The sequence below is a fragment of the Impatiens glandulifera genome, chromosome 1 (genome assembly GCF_907164915.1).
Source record: "Impatiens glandulifera chromosome 1, dImpGla2.1, whole genome shotgun sequence".
NCBI classification, from domain to species: Eukaryota; Viridiplantae; Streptophyta; class Magnoliopsida; order Ericales; family Balsaminaceae; genus Impatiens; species Impatiens glandulifera.
Window position 1 is genome coordinate 87,852,195 of NC_061862.1, and position 20,290 is coordinate 87,872,484.

Sequence of the window (20,290 nt, forward strand, 5' to 3'; positions counted from 1 at the left end):
GCGAAGTAATGAATCACCCAAAATTGGATCAATAATCTCAAGGACATGACCTTATTTTCACAAGTCCCAATTCTTTCTGAAAGACAAAATTAGATTGATAAAATTAGGAATTGTACATGTCCAATTAAATTAATTTTGTTATGGGGCTAATAATTGATATTTCGTACCTAAAAGTATACTACTATTATAAGATTATGCGGGAATACTTACCATGTTCCAACTACATTAATTCTTTGTATATTAACTTCCATTTCATCAACTCTAACCATTCTAGCCATTCCAAAATCCGAGATTTTAGGTTCAACTCATCGTCTAATAAAACATTCCTAACTTCAAATTTCTATGAATTATTCTCAATAGGAGTCTGATTAAAACTGACTCTTCACTTATGTATAGGCTATATTTCTGATGTTACAACCCCCTTATTGTTCAATAACTTATTTAGGTAATAACATTCAATATACCAGACTCATTAAATGTATTGGAACAGTTGGAAAAAAATCATCTAGCTATGATCTCAGTAATGCTAAGGTTGTTTATGGAGTTCACTTTAATGCTCGTCGATGAATCCGATGCATTCATGTCTTGTCCGTTGAAGATGAAAGCGGGCTGCTTTGGAGAAGGTAAAGACATATCTTTGCATATCATGAAAACAACTTCCGACATAGTTGGTCTGTCCATAGCATGTTCTTGCACACATAGAAGTCCTATGTGAATGCATCTCAAAACTTCTTGGTTTGGCCATAAATCTCCCATCCTCGAGTCAATTATATCAGAGGTCTTTCCTTCTTTCCATTTTTCCCAAGCCTATATAACACATGTTAGTTATCAAATATATATATCACTTCAAAGTACTACAAAGTGCAGATTGTAATGATCAAACTTAATTATTTTATCACACTTACATGTCCGATTAAATTAATCGTGTTCTCTCGATAATAACTGTTATTTTTCCTTCCACTTATAACCTCGAGCAATACAACACCGAAACTAAAGACATCAGATCTTATCGAGTATAATCCTCCCATGGCATATTCGGGAGGCATATAACCGCTGCAAATGTAATACATATCACAACATTTTGGTGAATATGATATTTTGGATTTGAAATATATACTACCTAAAGATTTTGTCAAAACACTTACATTGTTCCAACTACCCTTATTGTATTTGCTTCATTTTGATTGCCTTTAAAAATTCTTGCCATTCCAAAATCCGAGATTTTAGGATTCAACTCATTATCTAACAAAACATTGCTAGCTTTCAAGTCCCTGTGAATTATCCTCAACCGAGAATCTTGGTGAAGATAAACCATTCCCTTTGCAATTCCCAAAATGATGTTATACCGTTTCTCCCAATTTAGTTGAGAACATTTCTCTTCATCTGCATCAAAATTTTAGTTGTACGTTAACTTTATATTTGCTTGATTAAAATACGATAATTTGGCCACGTACCGAAAATGAATGAGTCCAAGCCTTTATTTGGTAAGTATTCATATACGAGAACCTTCTCATGATGTTCAACACAACATCCTAACAACCTCACCAAATTTCTATGTTGAAGTTTGGCAATTAACGAAACTTCATTCTTAAATTCTTCGATGCCTTGATGTGAACTTTTCGCTAATCTTTTCACAGCAATCTCTACTCCATCCTTTAAACATCCCTGCATTAATTTAAGTAGTATATTTATTGATTAATCAAGAAATTAATTAGATTTAATATTGTAGATATGAATTGTATTTACCTTATAAACCGAGCCAAATCCGCCTTGTCCGAGTTTGTTTGAAATGGAAAAATTGTTTGTGGCTGCAACAATGGTACTAAGTTCGAAAAATGGGAAATCCTCAAAAGGCTTTCCTGTTGTGGAAGGTTCAATCGATGAACTGTCAGCTGGAGTAAGCAGTATTTGTCTTTCCTTTATCTTTCTCTCTGTATTAATTATTAATATTAAGTTAATTCTCAATAAAAATAAAGTCATCCAATAAAATAATAAGTAAGATACTTATTATATAGTGTGAAATAGGAATTTACAAACTGTTTGTGGGCAGAAACCGAACAAAATTGAAGGAGCTTGAATATAATGTAACTTTTTTTCTCAACTGTTTATATTAAAACCACTAAACTATTAATATATTATATGTTTTCAGTATTTTTGGAAAGAGGTAAGAGTTTACTTATTTACCTTTTCTCCTTTTAACTATTATGAACCAGTAAACCATAAATAAGACTCCAATGGCTAATGCTATAGAGGTAAAGATCACAATTATGTACACCATTTGTTGTTTATGCCTGACCTTAACTGACCGCTGCGACTTCAAATATTCAGCTGAAAATTTGATAGAAATTGTGATTTCCTATTAGTTTTTCTTTTAATTTTGTAAAGTATTTGTCGTTGAGTTTAAACGCACCTAATTCGATGGCAGCGACGCGTACGTAGAGGTTCTGGCCTCCACCTTGAACGAGTCTGATATCGAGCAGTTCTTCGTGCCAAGTTATACAGTGATCAGGATCTTCAGCACTTGCATAAGCAGTGCATGTGCAATTATTGAGGCATTCTTCTCTGCATGCTTCTACTCCCATATTCCAGTTCAATCGAGCCACTCTGGTATCAGGTGACTTAGCTTGCTCCACCTTAATAAACCCGTCTGCTTCCCCACAAACCGGTCGATCTTTCTTTCTCACACACCCGTCCGAACCATCTCTTATGGTGTTCCAATCAGTCGTCGAATTTGGCTCAAACCCAGGTAAGCATATGCACTTAAAACTGCTCTGCGTCATTTGTGGGTCGCAGTTTCCGAACGCGCCGCAGTGATTATACTGATCGCATTCTTCCGTTTTCGATGTCCAAAACGCATGCCACTGACGATCCGAATCCTTCCACGTCAGTCTCTCAAGAATTCCCGACTCATTTGCCACGACCCTAGTCAAGATCGAATCGTTCGACATGACATACGTTACACTCACTTCATCTGGACTGTTAATGAAACTGGTCGTGAAAATAAAATCGGTTCTTGCCATCTGTGGTACTCCGACCCAACCGCGTCCCATCCATGGTCCGGTTCTCCATATCCGATTCGTAATCCCCTGTTGAAAGATCATCTCGGGCAGAGCGGATATAAGATCTATTTGGTACGAGAATTCCCCTGTTCCGGGATCATCTTTGGATTTCCATGAAGTAATGAAACGGTTTAGACCTGTCTTTCTGTCCAGACCCAGTTTCATGAATGGAAGCCAAGTATCTGTGGGATGATCGAAGCTCTGCCATACTACCGTTTCTTCTTCTCCGTCAACCAATTTCAAGTTCCCTGTATCCAAAAGTTGACAAGAAACCTGATTCCCTGAGCCCGAGGTTGAGTTGACATTGGTTGACCAGACTGGGTCTGATCCGGATGAGGATGAGAGGATTACAAGGTTTCCTGTTCCGTCCAGGGAGAGAACGCCGGAGGAATCAGGAACAGGGTTGTCTCTGTTGGCAACCCAGACGACGGTTTGGTTGGAGAATAAGTACCAAATTCCGACATATCGGTTAGTGGATGACTTGCCGGGGCTGAAGAATCCAAGACCAAAGATTCCACCGCTGGAGACGATGAAGCTTCTGCCGTCGTCCTTTAAAGGGTTGTCGACGGTTATGGTGTCTAGTGAGTTGCAACAGAGTTGTTGGGAAAGCAGACAGATAATTAACATTAAAACAGATAATCCCATGATTAGTTTCATTAATCATAAACTGGAAGAGAGAACCTTATTAACCTCAGCTAGCTTAAGTCATCTTATGTAAAGTTTTTATTATAGATTTGTTAGATATGAAGTAAAAGTTTTTTATTATTATTATTATTATTATTATTATTATTATTATTATTATTATTTTACTTAATAATTACCAAAATTTTACTTCATATCTAACAAATCTATGTCCAAAATTTTAAATTAACAATCCCTTGCTCCTGCCTTCCCAGCTCATCTCTCTGACTATTCTTCTTTAACTTTTGTTTTTTCAAATTAAAATGGTCATAATGCTCCTATTATTTACGACTTTGTAGTCAAAACAATTGAATTTTAATACTAATTAAGTTTAATTAATCATAAAAATCTCTTTCTCAACCCAACCCTACATTGTGTCAACCTATCAACGATTAGTGAAGATTTGAACGCGGAAAAGAAGACAATACTTGATTTTGTTGCTTTTAGACTAGCCACACAACCTTATATAATTAAACAAAGGTAACAAGATAAGGAATTTGAAAGAGAAACCCTGTATACATATTAGAAATTAAATTAAGGCTCGTATTTTTGTTCTAATTTAAATAAAATAATTAATTAATATATTAAGAAATAATTTGGGGAGGAAATTTGAGAGAGAGAATTTTAAAGGGAATGACGTCGTAATTTAATTGCTCGAAAAAATAACAAAATTTCTCTTTCTTCTCTATCATCACCATTTATCATTTTTTTTTCAACCAGTGATATAGTGACACATCATTCCATTCCTCATTTCCTCTCTCAAATTCTCTTCTCCTATCACTTCTCTTAATATATTTATATAAATGCATTTTCCTCAAAAACATTGAGTTTTCATAAAATTAGTCGGATTATTAATTTGTGGATTGATCTACCCATAAAATTTGAATTGGTTAAATTAAAAATTAAAAATGACATATAAATATATATTTTGAAAAAGGTCCATATATATTAAATATGATGAAAATCGTTTAAAAACTCAAAAACATGACATGAAGAAAAAATAAATAAAAATAAAAAATAAAAAACATTAGTCAATAGATTACCGAGCTCGTAAGTCCTCGAGAAGAATGATAACTTCTCGACACTCTACCGGCTTTCCTGAATGAATCTCAGAAATCATAATAATAATAATAGCATTATGAATGATACGTATCAGACGACTACTATAAGTGAAAGTTCGTCGATTTTTATTGTGGGTGATGGACGTTCGATTAGTTTTGGGACGACATTTGGTGTGGTGGTAAATATTTGACGAATATTTTCCCCGAGCTTGCTTCTATTTCTATTTGTAGAGATTAATCAGTCAAGGATATGTTTGACATTCAGTCTAGTAGTTTTGCTAACCGTATCAAATATAAAAGAAAATTGAACAATGAGGAAAGCATGTCCAATAATAGACTTTTGTTCATAGTTAGAAATAAGGGGTTAAACTCGTCTTCTCGAAATTCTATGCGGTGGTGTGATCTGAATAACATTCATGTGAGACATTGCTACACTTTGTTCAATTAAGTTAACTCGATTGATCTTTGTTGAGAAAATTTATGGGAGTCTAAGATGTCTAACAAGATCTCATTTTTTGGTTGGAGTGTTATTCACGGCGGAATTCTCACTGACGATAGATGTATAAAAAAAATGCATAATTATTGTGAGTAATTGTCGTATGTGTTTGCATGATTATTGTGAGTAATTGTCGTATGTGTTACAAAGAGGTTGAGACAACTTCTCATCTACTTTTACATTGTCACATTGTTGCAAGTATATGAAGTCTTTTTGTGGAATTTGTCTGGAATACAATGGGCTAAGCTGGAAACTGTTAGTGGCGGTTGGGAGGCAATGATTGGGGCGATTAAAAATGCGAGACTTAAAAGATGAGTCTCTATCCCTGTAATTTTTTGGTGGATTATCTGTTGAAAAAAATCGGAGTACTTTTAACAACGAAAGTAGGTCGTTAAGAATTATTCACAATGTCATTATCATGATGATGCCGGAGATTAGATCCGGAAAACTTGTGAATTTGTGTGTAGATGTTATTGTTATTCTTAAAGATATTCGAGTTACTTAATTATTGTAATGTATTCGATTTGTACATAACTTTTTTCATGACATTTTTTGGTTATGCTTAAACGATTTTTTATTAAATGATATTAAAAAAAACGCACATTACAGATATTTTTTTAATATTTTTTTTTTTCATTTTCTATATTATCTAACTTCTCTACATTCAACTACATTTCAACAGAATCTATTGTTTACAGTTCAATTTTTAATATGCTCTTACATATGAATGAGCTACTACATCATATTTTAATTTAGTTGATGACTTACATTATTTTATTATTATTGGAATTTAATTTTGAATTACATTGATTTATTTTAAATATATTAAAAAACCTAAGGAGGGGTCAATTATATGTTTTTTTAAGTGTTGATGATATTAGGTATTGATTTGGTGGAGGGAGGTGTATGTTTGCAATTGGACATTAGGAAAATATTTTTTATTTAAAAAAAATTGAGATTGCGTCAAATGGCAATGAAGTAATAAACGCCACGAGAAAAATCACACGTAATAGGATGGATAGAAAATTAAAAAACTCTAAATAAATTATAAAAACAATTAATATTGTAGTTTTAATATTATTTTTGATGTAAAAAATATATTAAATGAAGTGGGACAGTAAGAAAAAATGAGGTTAAGCAAGTCAATATGGAAAACGACATCAATTGAATTATATAATTAATAATAAATATTAAGATTTTCTTAAATAATCCAATGGTGATCGGTGAAGACTATTAGTTTGTGAACATGATTTTTTTTTTAAACTATATGTCTCCACTTATTCTTTGATTTTATTACATTTTTGTTATTCTTAATTAATATTAATATATTAAAATTACAAATTAATATTAATTTACTTAAGGACTTTAAAAACTACTATATACATAAAAAAAAAATAAAACAAATTCGAATCAAAATTTAAAAATTTAAATTACTTAATTTAAATAATTTAACACCGATTTTCAATTCAAACCCAACCAATATTATTTTTCAGAAATGAAAGAAAAAAGAAAATCAATATAATGAAATGTGTTGAAACACATAGAAGTCCTCTAAAAGCTTTTCAAAACTTCTTCTCGTGGCCATGAATCACCCATCCTCAAGTCAATTATATCAAAAACCTTACCTTCATTCCATTTGGCCCAAGCCTGAAAAATGAAATTATAAATATATATATATATATATATATATATATATATATATATATATATATATATATATATATATATATATTACTCCATGATATTATCATCAATTAATTGTGTTATAATTATGAACATATTTAGTATAATATACATGTCCAATTAAATTAATCGTGGGGATGACAAATTTTGTTTTTTCTTTCACTTATAATTTCGAACAATATGACACTGGAGCTGAATATATCAGATTTGACTAAGTATAATCTTTCCGTGATATATTCTGAAGACATATAATCACTGCAAATTACACCATTAAAACATTTTAATAAAAAATCGTTTTGAATTTGAAAGACAATAATATAAGATTATATCAAAACACTTACTATGTTCCAACTACTTTTTTGTGTTTTCTTCCATGTGGTCACCTCTAAGAATAAATAAATAAATAAATAAATATATATATATATATATAAATATATATATATATATATATATAAAACGTTTGCCTATAAATTATCGGGTTGTTGATTTGTTATGTGAGTATAAACGGGTTATTTGTTTTTTTAATAATAGCTTAATACACATAATAAATCACATTTTAATTTAAATAAAAATATAATTTTTTATATATATAGTATCTTCTAGAAAGGATATCCATTTAAAAATGTTATGGAAGGATAATAATTATTTATAGTTATCATTTATGAAAAATGACTTATATTTTATTAATGCAAGGGATCATATAGATCACAAAATATCTGTTAATTAAGTAAGACATAAAAATAATTTATTCAAATTATGACATTAGTGGTCAAATTGGAAAAAATGAAACTTCAAATAATAGTACATCCACACTATCTTTAATAATATTAACCCGTGTTCATTTTCAAAAGAATACAACTTTTTAAAAATATGAAATATAAATAAATATATTAAAGATATTATATTTTGCTTGTTTTTAAAAGTGATTGGGTGCAGAATCATGACAGAATAAGTCATCCCCAAAATTTGAGAGAAAAAAAAAATTATCTATCTTTAATTTAACTTGTTATATTGAAAACATTAATAATTTTATATTAAATTGAATATATATAATCTAGATAATTAATTTAGTTGGTTAAATTACTTAAATGCAGTTGCGTATTCAGAAATTAGAATTGAGACGTTTTTTTATCTTTGTTTAAGGTAGAATTAGAAAATTATCGAAAAATTATAATAAAACGAGTGAATGATTTTGATTTTGCTGTTCTTTTTTTTTTGGAGGTTGATGTCCACCTAAATCCCTAATTAGATTCGTCGTCTCTGTTTGAATGTTATAATAATTTTAATTAGGTTTTAGGTTCAAACTTATGTAGGATTTTTTTTAAAATAAAATTTTACAAGTGTCCCCTAGAGGAGCTTTAGGCGGCTGCCTAACTTGTCTATCCGTAAGGTTGGTGGGACGGGAGACAAAATAGCATATCCCCTTAGTTTCTAAGAGCAACTGCATCAGCTACTCTAAATCTGAGTATCTAAAATACATTAAAACAACATAAACTTATTTAACATCTCAAATTTTAACTGGTCAATACATCAACTACTCTAAATTTTACAATTTTATCCTACAAAATTATAAAATATTTATTTCCTTCAAAATCTATTATTATAATAAAAGAGACAGAGTAGAAAAAAAAGAATGGTAGAGAAGATAGAGGAGAGAGAAAGAATTATTAAAAAAATTATAGAAGAGAGAGGAGAGAGAAAGAATTATTAAAAAATTATAGAATTTGTATTTGATATGCTAAACTTAAAATAGGAGAGTCAAAATTTTAGAATTTTCTATTTTAGAATTAATGTTTAGATTAACTGATGTATGATTTTTTTTGAAGATTTTTTTTGTTAAAAAATCTAATATAACATAGATGGTTGTATTTAGAGTAACAGATGCACTTGCTCTAATCAACTACCGGTGATATTGAAAAGAAAAAAAATCATTTCAAACATAGTTTTAGAGTCTTACCTTTATTAGTGTTCATATGATGTTCACCTGATCACAGATTTTGTTGAGAATGGGTAAATCATGCATTTGTCTTGTGTCTATTTTCAACTGAATATATGAAGTCACAAAAATCTAAGGGGAGGCGTATTAAAGTGGCATACATAATTGTGGCCTCCATCTCCATATTGTTAGCCCTTAGTGCACTATATTGGTTGATAACATTAAAATAGAGAAAAAGTAATTCCTAAAATATTTCCTACTAACAATAAGCTTATTGAATTATTTTATTTTTATGGTTATAAATATACATACCACGTTAACATTGTAACCATATATAATGAAATTACATATCGAAAGAGAAAAGAACGTAATATATTGCTTACTCCTACCAATGGCTCAACAAATGAATGTTGGTCAATCGAAAAGTCGTTAAACGATTTTTCCTTTTTCAATATCAATACGATTGTTGTAGCGACCGATAATTTTTCCATTTCCAACAAATTGGGAGAAGGCGGGTTTAGCTCAGTTTATAAGGTTCTTATGCACATTAAACTGATTGTTTAGTTATACAATCTACATTCTTGCTTAATCAATTTTGTCAATTTGTGGAATGACGTTTAAAGAATGGATTAAATATTGCAGTTAAAAGGCTTGTGGAAAGTTCAGATCAAGGAGTGGAAGAATTTAAGAATGAAGTTTCTATAATTATTAAACTCCAACATAGAAATTTAGTGAGGCTCCTGGAGGTTGTATTCAATCAAATGAGAAAATGATCATATATGAATACTTGTCAAATAAGAGCTTGGATTTAGTTTCCCTTATTTGACAAGTATTCATATACCACCAGTATTTTCTGGTTTTGTTGAACACAACAGCCTAACTAGGAGCTCACTAAATTCTTATGTTGGAGTTTAACGATTAAAGAAATTTCATTCTTAAAATTCTTCTACTCCTTGATCTGAATTTTCCGCAAGCCTTTTAACTGCAATATTTAATCCATTCTTTAAACGTCCCAACATATGGTGTCAAAATTGATTAAGCAAGAAAGTAGATTGTATAACTAAACAATCAGTTTAATAGTTTAATCACTTTAATGTGCATAAGAAACGGAGACAAACCCACCTTCTCCCAGTTTGTTGAAAATGGATAAAATTATTGGTCGTTACAACAATTGCATTGAAATCGTAAAAGAGAAAATCGTTCAACGACTTTTCGGTTGACCAACACTCATTTGTGGAGCCATTGGTAGGAGTAAACAATATATTACGTTCTTTTCTCTTTCAATATGTAATTTCATTATATATGGTTACAATGTTAATGTGGTATATATATTTATAACCATAAAAATAAAATAATTCAATAATCTTATTGTTAGTAGGAAATATTTTAGGAATTACTTTTTCTCTGTTTAACCGTTATCAACCAATATAGTGCACTAAGGGCTAACAATATGGAGATGGAGACCACAATAATGTATGCCACTTTAATACGTCTCCCCTTAGATTTTTGTGACTCCAAATATTTAGCTGAAAATAGACACAAGACGAGTGCATGATTTACTCATTCTCAACAAAATCTGTGATCAGGTGAACATCATATGAACACTAACAAAGGTAAGAGTCTAAACTATGTTTGAGATTATTTTTTTCAATTTCACCAGTAGTTGATTAGAAACCAAGGGGAGATGCTATTTTGTATCCGTCCATCAGAACCAATCTTACGGCGAGACAAGTTAGGTATCCTCCTAATTGTAAAATTTTATTTTAAAATAAAAAAATCCTACATAAGTTTGAACCCAAAATCTAATTAAAATTATTATAACATTCAAACAGAGACGAGGAATCTAATAAGGGGTTTAGGTCGGCATCAACCACCCCGAAAAAAAAAAAAAAAAAGCAAAATTCAAAATCACTCACTCGTTTTATCATAATTTTTGTGATGAACAATTTTTCTTCTCTCAACTTTGGGGACAGCTCTGTTCTGTCCATATTCTGCCTCTAATACTTTTAAAAACAAACAAATATATAATATCTTCAATATATTTATTTATACTTATTTTTTTATTATTTTATTTTTTTTAATGTCCAAATTTAAGTTTGATCACTTTTTTTAAAAAAAATAATTTTGAGACAATGATTTCTGACCTAATTCAATTGCATCGACACGAAACATAAAAATCCTGACCACCATTCGGCATGATTCTTTATGTCAATAAATTCTGATACTTAATCTTCTTTGTCATCAAACTCACATTGAAAATAAATTGATTCATCACCGCATGTGTTATTCGCACCCAACCTTTTCCAATCCACAGTCCGGTTCTCCAAATCCGATTCGCACCCTGTTGGTAGATCAACTCCAGCGACTCGGTAATATCTAGCCTGTAAACTGATTCCCCTGTTCCGGGATCATCTTCAGATTTACATGAAATAAGGAACCGGTTTAGGCCTGTCTTACTGTCCAGACCCAGTTTCATGAATGGAAGCCAAGTATCTCGATCCTCCTCATCCGGTTCAGACCCTGTTTGGTCGGCCAATGTCAACTCAGCCTCAGGGAATCAGTTTTCTTGTCCACTTTAGGATTAAGGGAACTTGAAATTGTAGGTTAATTAGATGTTCGCAGCGGAATAATTTATAGATCTAATCTAAACATCTGATCATATGATCATGCATAATTGATAGAATCATGATATATAGTTTATAGAAATATATCTTTGATGCGTGAACCGGATCAGATCTGGTAGTAATGAATAATCGAGAGCCCCACGTGTTGCTCCTCTACTTGGTCCACACGAGCCCGACTAGATCTCTTTACTTTCGACTGCTAGGACGAAAAAGACAAAAGGGAAGCAATCCAATTGCTAGATTAAAAGATGAGTTCTTCCTTTTGGAGTTCTCACTGTAATATAGCAAAAGTCATTTTAAAAGAGGAACAATTCTCTCTCTATTCACTTCTATTTTTTTTGCAAATAAGTGAATTCTTTTGTATTAAATAAAATTCCATAATTAACCATTAATTATATATTATTTTATTTCACAAATAAATAATATTTCTTATTTATAAAAATATCTAATATGTATTAATTATTGATCGGACCATGTCTAACAAAGTTCTGTTTCTCCTTTCTCCTTTCAGACACACCATTTAGCTGAGGTGTTCCTGGAGTAGACAATTGTGTGACTATCCCACAGTTTTTCAAATGATGATCAAATTCGTGGCTCAAGTACTCACCACCACGATCAGATCGAAGTGCTTTTATTTTCTTGTCACTTTGAGTCTCTACTTCGTTTTGAAATTCCTTGAACTTTTCAAAGGACTCTGATTTATGTGACATAAGGTAGATATACCCATATCTACTCATGTCATCAGTAAATGTGATGAAGTATCTATAGTCACCTCTAGCTTTAGTGCTCATTGCACCACATACATCAGTATGTATTACGCCAAGTAGTTCAGTAGGCCTTTCAAACGTTCCTTTGAAAGGTGACCTTGTCATCTTGCCCATCAGACATGATTCACATGTATCAATGGATTCAAAATCCATGTCTTTTAGAAGCCCATCTTTGTGGATCTTCTTCATGCGATTCGCACTAATGTGACCCAATCGACAATGCCATAGGTAGGCCTCACTCAAACTATTTAATTTTTTTGTCTTTTGTTATTTATGTTATACAATTCTGATTTGAGATCTAATACAAAGAGTCCATTACTCATTGGAGCAGTCGCATAGAAAATATCATTCTTAAAAACAAAAATATTTCCATTTTTAATGCTAAATTCAAAACCTTCAGAATGTAATACAGCAACCGAAACAAGGTTCTTAGTAATGCAAGGAACATAATAACAATTATTCAGTTCTAATATTAAACCAGAAGGTAAAGATAGACTTAAATCTCCTACGGTAAGTGCAACAACACTTGCTCTATTTCCAACGCTCAGGTCTATCTCTCCTTTATTCACTTGTCTTTTATTTCTAAGTCCCTGCACATATGAAATAATGTGAGCACCACATGCAGTATCTAATACCCAAATATGACCATTATTTAATGTGAGAACATCGGTTGTCATAATCTCAATAACATAAATACTTGAAGTGGAACTCACAGTCCCGTTCTTCTTGTCTTCTAGGTACTTGGGACAATTTCTTTTCTAGTGTCCCTTGGCCTTGCAGTAAAAACAATCATGATCAGCAGCCATCTTTGGCTTCTCACCACCCTTGGGTTTGCAACTTTCTTGCCTTTCCCTTAGTTATTGTTCTTTTTCTTAGCCACCTTCTTAAACCCCTTCCCATTGTTGACATTTAGAACTTCCTTCTTCTTGTCATCAATAATATTGCCTTCAGCATTTTTAAGTATGTTATGGAGCTCATTCAGATCATGCTTTAGACCATTCATGTGGTATTGCATTCTAAATGGTGCAAAACCATCATGTAAGGATCTAAGAACAATATCAGTGGCCAACTCTTGGTCATATGGGGTCCCCAGATTTTCCATTCTCTTGAAAAGCCTAGTCGGGCTAATCACATGAGGACTCACTGGTTTTCCCTTCACAAGCTTGCTATCAAATATAGCCTTGTGAGTCTCATATCGCTCTATCCTTGCCTGATCCTGAAACAACGTTTTCAGTTCAGTTATGATAGTATAAGCATCAGAATGCAAAAACATCTTTTGCAATTCAGGCTCCATTGCAGTTAGCATGAGGCAAGTAACAGGTAATGCTTCAGTTTTCACCCGAGTTGATGTTGCCTTCTCCTCATCTGATGAGGTTCCGGTCACAGTAGGGATAGGGGTAGTTAGGACATCCTCATGTCCCTTAGACCTGAGAATAATTCTCAGATTCCTTTCCCAATCAAGGAAGTTCGTTTCATTGAGCTTGTTTTTCTCAACAATTGAGCGTAGAGAGAATTTCAAATTATCGTTCGACATATTCTTCAGAATATAAATGACATACAAATCAGTTTATGTTTTGAAATTTGCAAAATACTTATAATTGAACAATTTAAAATAAGTGAATGCACATTTTATTCAAGTTTTTATAGTCCCTAATGAATAAAATGATTCCAAGATCCCATTACAGACAATCCCCAACGTACTTTTGCACTGCCTTAGGTCTTGTGTGTTCAAGGTAAGTAACAATTACTAATTATAACTTCTTATAATTCTTGGTTGATGATCCACATCCAATGTATGATTCATCCCATGCCTCAAGATCCAAAACTTTGCCTTTTGGTCTCTTGTTGGGTACAACCGTATCAAGGTTTATGAATCCCCGTATAGATTCATCCTCAGGAGCCTAAGGTTGAGGAAAGACACCCTCGCTTTTGCGAAACCTATCCAACCAAAACCATAAACTTCATGGGTCATGACACGGAAAGGTATTGCCCTAATTTTCTTTAGGAACTTAAGTTTTGATTGTCTTTTATTTATTAGTAAAAGTTATTATAAATAAAAACAATGCAATGAAAATTGTGATCCTAGTATGGCCCTTAAGATGCAAAGAAAATATATAAAGAACTAAACTTCTTTGGTCTCCATGCTTGCACCCTTCATGGATCTCCATCCTTGAACTTCATGGTTCTTATTTGTATTACATAATTATTTATAATAATCTAATTATCAAAATAAATTACAAAATACATAACGATACGTAGATCGTGTTATAAGAAAACATAACGATGCTCAGATCGTATTTCTGGGCCATACTAAAAAAATATTAATCTTTAATAAGTGGGATTTCCTAACTTTTAGAAAACAAATATATCATATTTATTTGATCCAAATATTTATATAATCCAATTAAAATAAATATATCTTTTATTTTCTTAAAGATAGTTGTACATCTTAATCTATGTAAAATTATATCATCGATATAGATCCGCATCAAAATTAACAGTTAATTTATTGATCCTTTCAATATATGCAACATTGCGCTATGATACCACTGTAGGTTAATTAGATGTTCGCAGCGGAATAATTTATAGATCTAATCTAAACATCTAATCATATGATCATGCATAATTAATAGAATCATGATATATAGTTTATAGAAATATACCTTTAATGCGTGAACCGGATCAGATCTGGTAGTAATGAATAATCGAGAGCCCCACGTATTGCTCCTCTACTTGGTCCACACGAGTCCGACTAGATCTCTTTACTTTCGACTGCTAGGACGAAAAAGACAAAGGGGAAGCAATCCAATTGCTAGATTAAAAGATGATTTCTTCCTCTTGAAGTTCTCACCGTAATATAACAAAAGCCGTTTTAAAAGAGGAACAATTCTCTCTTTATTCACTTCTGTTTTCTTGCAAATAAGTGAATCCCTTCGTATTAAATAAAATTCCATAATTAACCATTAATTATATATTATTTTATTTCACAAATAAATAATATTTCTTATTATTAATAATATCTAATATGTATTAATTATATATTATTTTATTTCACAAATAAATAATATTTCTTATTATTAATAATATATTATTATTAATAATATCTAATATGTATTAATAATTAACCATCTTTCTCGTTTATCTAGTCGGTCAATTCTAAGTGTGTGACTTCATAGGACCCGATTATAATAGTTATAGGTTTAACCCCATTAATCGTAGTTGACTTCTAGCAAAGCACTACGACTCCTAAAATAATCGGATTAAATTATATTTGTTAATTTGTCCTATCCAAGTTTAGTCATTGCACATTAAATTAAATGACATAATTCCTTCCGAAATTGGTTAAATAATGTTATTGCCATAAAAATATATGGTCCATAATATTGACATTTATAAGTCATTGACTATTCACATGCCTATTTGAATATGATTTCTCATGCAAAATAATATTAAATATTTACTCACAACTAACTTCTATTCCGTACATTTGCACGAGTAATTATATAAAAAAATTGTGAAAAAAATATTACGGTGAAAATGTTTATGCGCGGGTCAACCCACAATCCGACCCAAGTATCTATTTACTCTCACATATATATCCAAATTAACCACAGCTCTCGAACCGGCAATCCGGACACTTTAAAAATTAAGCATCATATTATATATATATATATATATATATATATATTAGAAATCAAAACAAACAAAAACATTTAAATTTAAATGTTAAATTATATGAATAATTTACTAAATTAATATTTTTAATAAAAAAATATTTACCGTTCACATCATTTGTTGAGGGCCACTCCAAAGACGAACTCAATTAAATATTAAATTTTAAACGATAAGTGTTAAAGTATATAGTAGGCAGCGAACCAATGAAACCAAATTGAAAGAATTTTTACCAAATAGTCTTAACAGTAGTTAAATTATCCGTAAGGAACGATAAATAACCGGAAAAAGATTTGTCAAATAAATAATAATTAACCATCTTTATATATAGTCAAAATTTTTGAGAAACTCCTACAAATAATGAGATGATACATATACGAGGCTACAAATAATGAGATAATACATATAGAAGGATTTCATATAAAAGATTAGTTTCAATAACTCTCTATTGAAAATAAAATTAAATCAAATAATTACGTCTCATTTGCTACTAGGAAAAAGACGGACATGGACTCAAGAAATAATTATCAACACTATCAAAAGGTATGAGCAACAAACGATTCACCAACAGTTGAGAATATTATTCAAATTTAAAAATTTCAAGATAAAAAATTTGATTCAACTAAATAAGATGCCGAAGCCAAATCGAACAAAACATAATATCAATTCAAATTTGAGATGAATAGATAGATGAGACCCTCCCCTATATTATAAAAATAATTAGAAAAGAGCAAATAAGTGATTTTTCAATTTCTTAATAACTTTTTTTTACATCAAGAAAAGAAAATATTGTGTTATTGTTTCTCTTTATTTAATACAATGAGATAGTTTAGAAAGCCAATAGTTTAATTTAATTGAAAGAAAAAAAATGAAAATTTGATTAAATTTGTTATGAATGAAATGTATCATTAAGAATATAAAATATCCTAATTGCAATGAGATCAATGTATGTGGCTCATGTTTAAAGAAAAAAAAAATTGATCTTTTGAGAATGCTCTACTATATATAGACTATGTTGCAAAGGAAAATGAGGAGGAAGGGATGGAGAAAAAACAAAACTTAAGCGTTGTAATGCTACCATGGCTAGCTCATGGTCATATATCTCCATACTTGGAACTAGCCAAAAGACTCTCCAAAAGAAGCTTCAAAATCTATCTTTGTTCAACCCCAATCAATCTAACCTCCATCAACAAAAACCTCGTTCATAACTATTCAATCGAACTCATCGAATTCGAAATCCCATCTCAACCAGACCTACCTCCGCATTTCCACACAACAAACCGCCTTCCACTTCACCTACACAACTCTCTCATAACCGCAGTGGCCATGGCCAGCCCAACTTTCTCAAATCTCATCAAAACCCTAAAACCAGACATACTAATCTACGACTTCAACCAACAATGGTCTTCAACCCTCGCCGCCGCACTTAATATACCCTCCGTTCAGTTCATTACTGGGAGCCCAATCTTTTTTTCTCATGTCATCCATAGATTGAAGAAACCCACTGAAGATTTCCCTTATCCCGCCTTGAATCTTCCTGGAATTTATTGGAACAGGAAATTTCTAGAAATGTTTAAGCAGCATAAAAATGTTAGTAGCAGTAATTCGGTCATGGGTAGACCGTGTGGAATAATGTTCATGAAGAGTAGCTTTGAAGAGGTAGAGAGGAAATATATTGAGTATGGTTCAGAGCTGTTTGGAGTAAAGATTGTTCCAACAGGTATGTGCAATTAATTATAAAAAGAGTTCTTGTATTATTCGTTAAAGATGTTACAACTATCAATTATTTTCCTGCAAGGTCCGTTGATTAAAGATCCAGAAGAAGACGATGATATCGAAAGTGAAATCATGGAGTGGTTAAACAGGAAACAGATATCCTCGACTGTGTTCGTTTCGTTTGGGACGGAGAACTTTCTCTCTAGAGAAGAAATAGAGGAAATAGCTAAAGGGTTGGAGTTAAGTATGGTGAACTTCATTTGGGTACTTAGATTTCCGTTTGGGGAGAAGATCTCCATTGAAGAAGCATTACCCATTGGCTTTCTTGAAAGGGTAAATACAGAGTCAGATAGAAGATTGGTGATTGATAAATGGGTATCGCAATCTAGGATTTTAGCCCACCCGAGTATTGGAGGATTTGTAAGCCATTGTGGGTGGGGATCTACTACCGAGGCTATGGCGTTTGGAGTTCCAATTGTGGCTATACCGATGCAGTTGGACCAACCTTTGAATGCGAGGCTTGTGAACGAGGTTGGTGTGGGAGTGGAAGTTGAGAGAGATGAGAATGGGAAGTTTAGTGGGGAAGAGATAGCAAAATTGATAAGGGATGTGGTTTTAGGGGAGAATGGGAAGAACATAAGGGATAAAGCTGTGGAAATGAAAGGGAGAATGAAAATTGAAGGAGAAGATGCAATTGATGGAGTTGTGGAAGAACTCTACAAACTTCACCACAAAAATGTATGTATCAGTGGAGAAAACAACTAGTTTTCTATGCCATATTTTTTATTTATTTTTGCTCTCTTACAAAAAAAAAAAAAAATTTATTCATATCTCCTCACCTATCAATGCAATTTTATCAAGATAAATTTCAATGTTTAAGAAATAACTCTCATCCAATTTATAAGAAGGTGCTTCAACTTAATTTCAATTTGCATTGAACAAACCGTTAGAACTTGTTTCATGTTGGTTATTTGTATTTTTAATTGATTAATTCATTATTGGGTTATTTTGTAATGTCATAACCTTAAGTGTCACATTTTTGTAAAATGATATTATTGACCCAACGAGGACACCTTTTTTGTAAAATGATATTATTGACTCAATCAGGAGAAATTTGATGAAATGAACATGAAGATCAACTTATTTGACTTTTTTTTTTTTTTTGGTAGGGGTGACAATTTAAAATCGTCCCGCTCGAACCGAACCGATTGGTATGGTTTTTCTCCGCTTTGACTGGGGATCGGGGCGTATCGGAGAAAACCCGAAATATGTTGACAGAGGTTCGGGATGGGGATGATATTTACATGCATCGAACCGATTCCCGAACTGAACCGATTATATTTATTTAATAAAAATATATTAATTAATGACATCATTATTTTTCCTCTTTTTCATTAAAACCTCTTTAACTTATTTCTCTACACGCTATCCTCAATTTATCTTTTACTTTTTACCTCTTCATCTTTCTCTCATATTAATTTCATCTTTCTCATTATCATTTCTCTTTCTTTAGGATTTATTATAATTTTAGTTACATATTCTTTCTTCTACGTACATGATTATCTCTTGAATCTTGAGAGTGTTTTCAGATTGAAGGTTAATTCTCTCTTGAATCTTGAGAGTTTTTTTAGAATGAGGTTAGTTGAACTCTTTGCTAATATTATTTTATATATTATTTTACTGTTTTCTTACTAATTAATATGGCATCACATCTTTTCTGTAGAGTTTTTTTTATCTTTGTCTTTCACAATCTTTGTTACATCTTCTCTCGACTTGACGACGATATTTCCGATTTTAGGTCAGTTTAGTTATTTTATTTCTATTATAAACAATTAGTTTAGATCGCTATTATTTAATTTATATAATATTTGTGTTCGATCATTTTCTTTTACTTATATATTCACGTATAATATTTTATTGTTCCTCAAATAAAAAACTGTGTTACTAATTATTTTGTCCTCAAATTACTTTTTATTAAATGTTGATGATGAAGATGTTAAAGTGGAGGATGAAGAAAGAGGTTATGAATTTTTTTGATGTTATTAATCAAGAAAATTATTTTGTCTTTGTTATTTATTAATATTCTTTTTTATGAATGTAGAATCTTCGTTTTTGAATGTAAGAAAATATGATGAAAATGAGAAGAAGAAGGTTAGATTTCTTTATTAATAATACTTCATTTTCTTTATTAATATTTTTTTTATTAATATAAAATATCATCCTGATCATTGAAGATGAAGAATGGAGATTCAATCTAGAGTTTATGTTATATTTTAAAGGAAAAAAGCTCACTTAGACGTATGTACTTGTACAACTAGCTCACTTAGACGTATGTACTAATAAAAGATCATTTAAACATATGTACTATCAAAAATTGGCTCATTTAGCCTCTTTTAGTAACCATGGTTAACTTTTATTTTTAAATTTATATATTTATTAATTAAATATTAATATATTTTCTCTCTCATTCCTTTTCATTTATTACTAATAAATGAACTCTCTATTTTTTTTTTATCTTTTTTATTATTTCTATATAAGCATTTAGTTAAACTAGGTAATTTATTTTATTCTTAATTTATTTTATTATTTTAATAT

The 20,290-nt window shown here is 31.1% G+C and overlaps 2 protein-coding genes across 3 annotated transcripts; one reads left to right on the forward strand and one right to left on the reverse strand.

Annotated features, from left to right (window-relative positions):
* Positions 1-501: 501 nt before the first annotated feature.
* On the reverse strand, positions 502-3,698 carry LOC124935367 (G-type lectin S-receptor-like serine/threonine-protein kinase At1g11410). The gene is made up of 7 exons (XM_047475808.1): positions 2,411-3,698; positions 2,185-2,328; positions 1,747-1,931; positions 1,455-1,665; positions 1,146-1,383; positions 906-1,053; positions 502-807 (listed from the first exon to the last, which is right to left on the reverse strand). The coding sequence occupies exons 1-7, from the start codon at positions 3,684-3,686 to the stop codon at positions 502-504; spliced, it is 2,508 nt and encodes an 835-aa protein (XP_047331764.1). The 5' UTR covers positions 3,687-3,698.
* A 13,301-nt stretch (positions 3,699-16,999) lies between these two features.
* LOC124922087 (beta-D-glucosyl crocetin beta-1,6-glucosyltransferase-like) lies at positions 17,000-18,980 on the forward strand. 2 transcript variants are annotated; one of them, XM_047462812.1, is made up of 3 exons: positions 17,000-17,699; positions 17,778-18,433; positions 18,865-18,980. In XM_047462812.1, the coding sequence occupies exons 1-3, from the start codon at positions 17,021-17,023 to the stop codon at positions 18,868-18,870; spliced, it is 1,341 nt and encodes a 446-aa protein (XP_047318768.1). In that variant the 5' UTR covers positions 17,000-17,020; the 3' UTR covers positions 18,871-18,980. The 2 variants fall into 2 exon arrangements, with proteins under 2 accessions (XP_047318768.1, XP_047318767.1); XM_047462811.1 differs by lacking the exon at positions 18,865-18,980 and having other exon boundaries at positions 17,778-18,490.
* Positions 18,981-20,290: the final 1,310 nt, after the last annotated feature.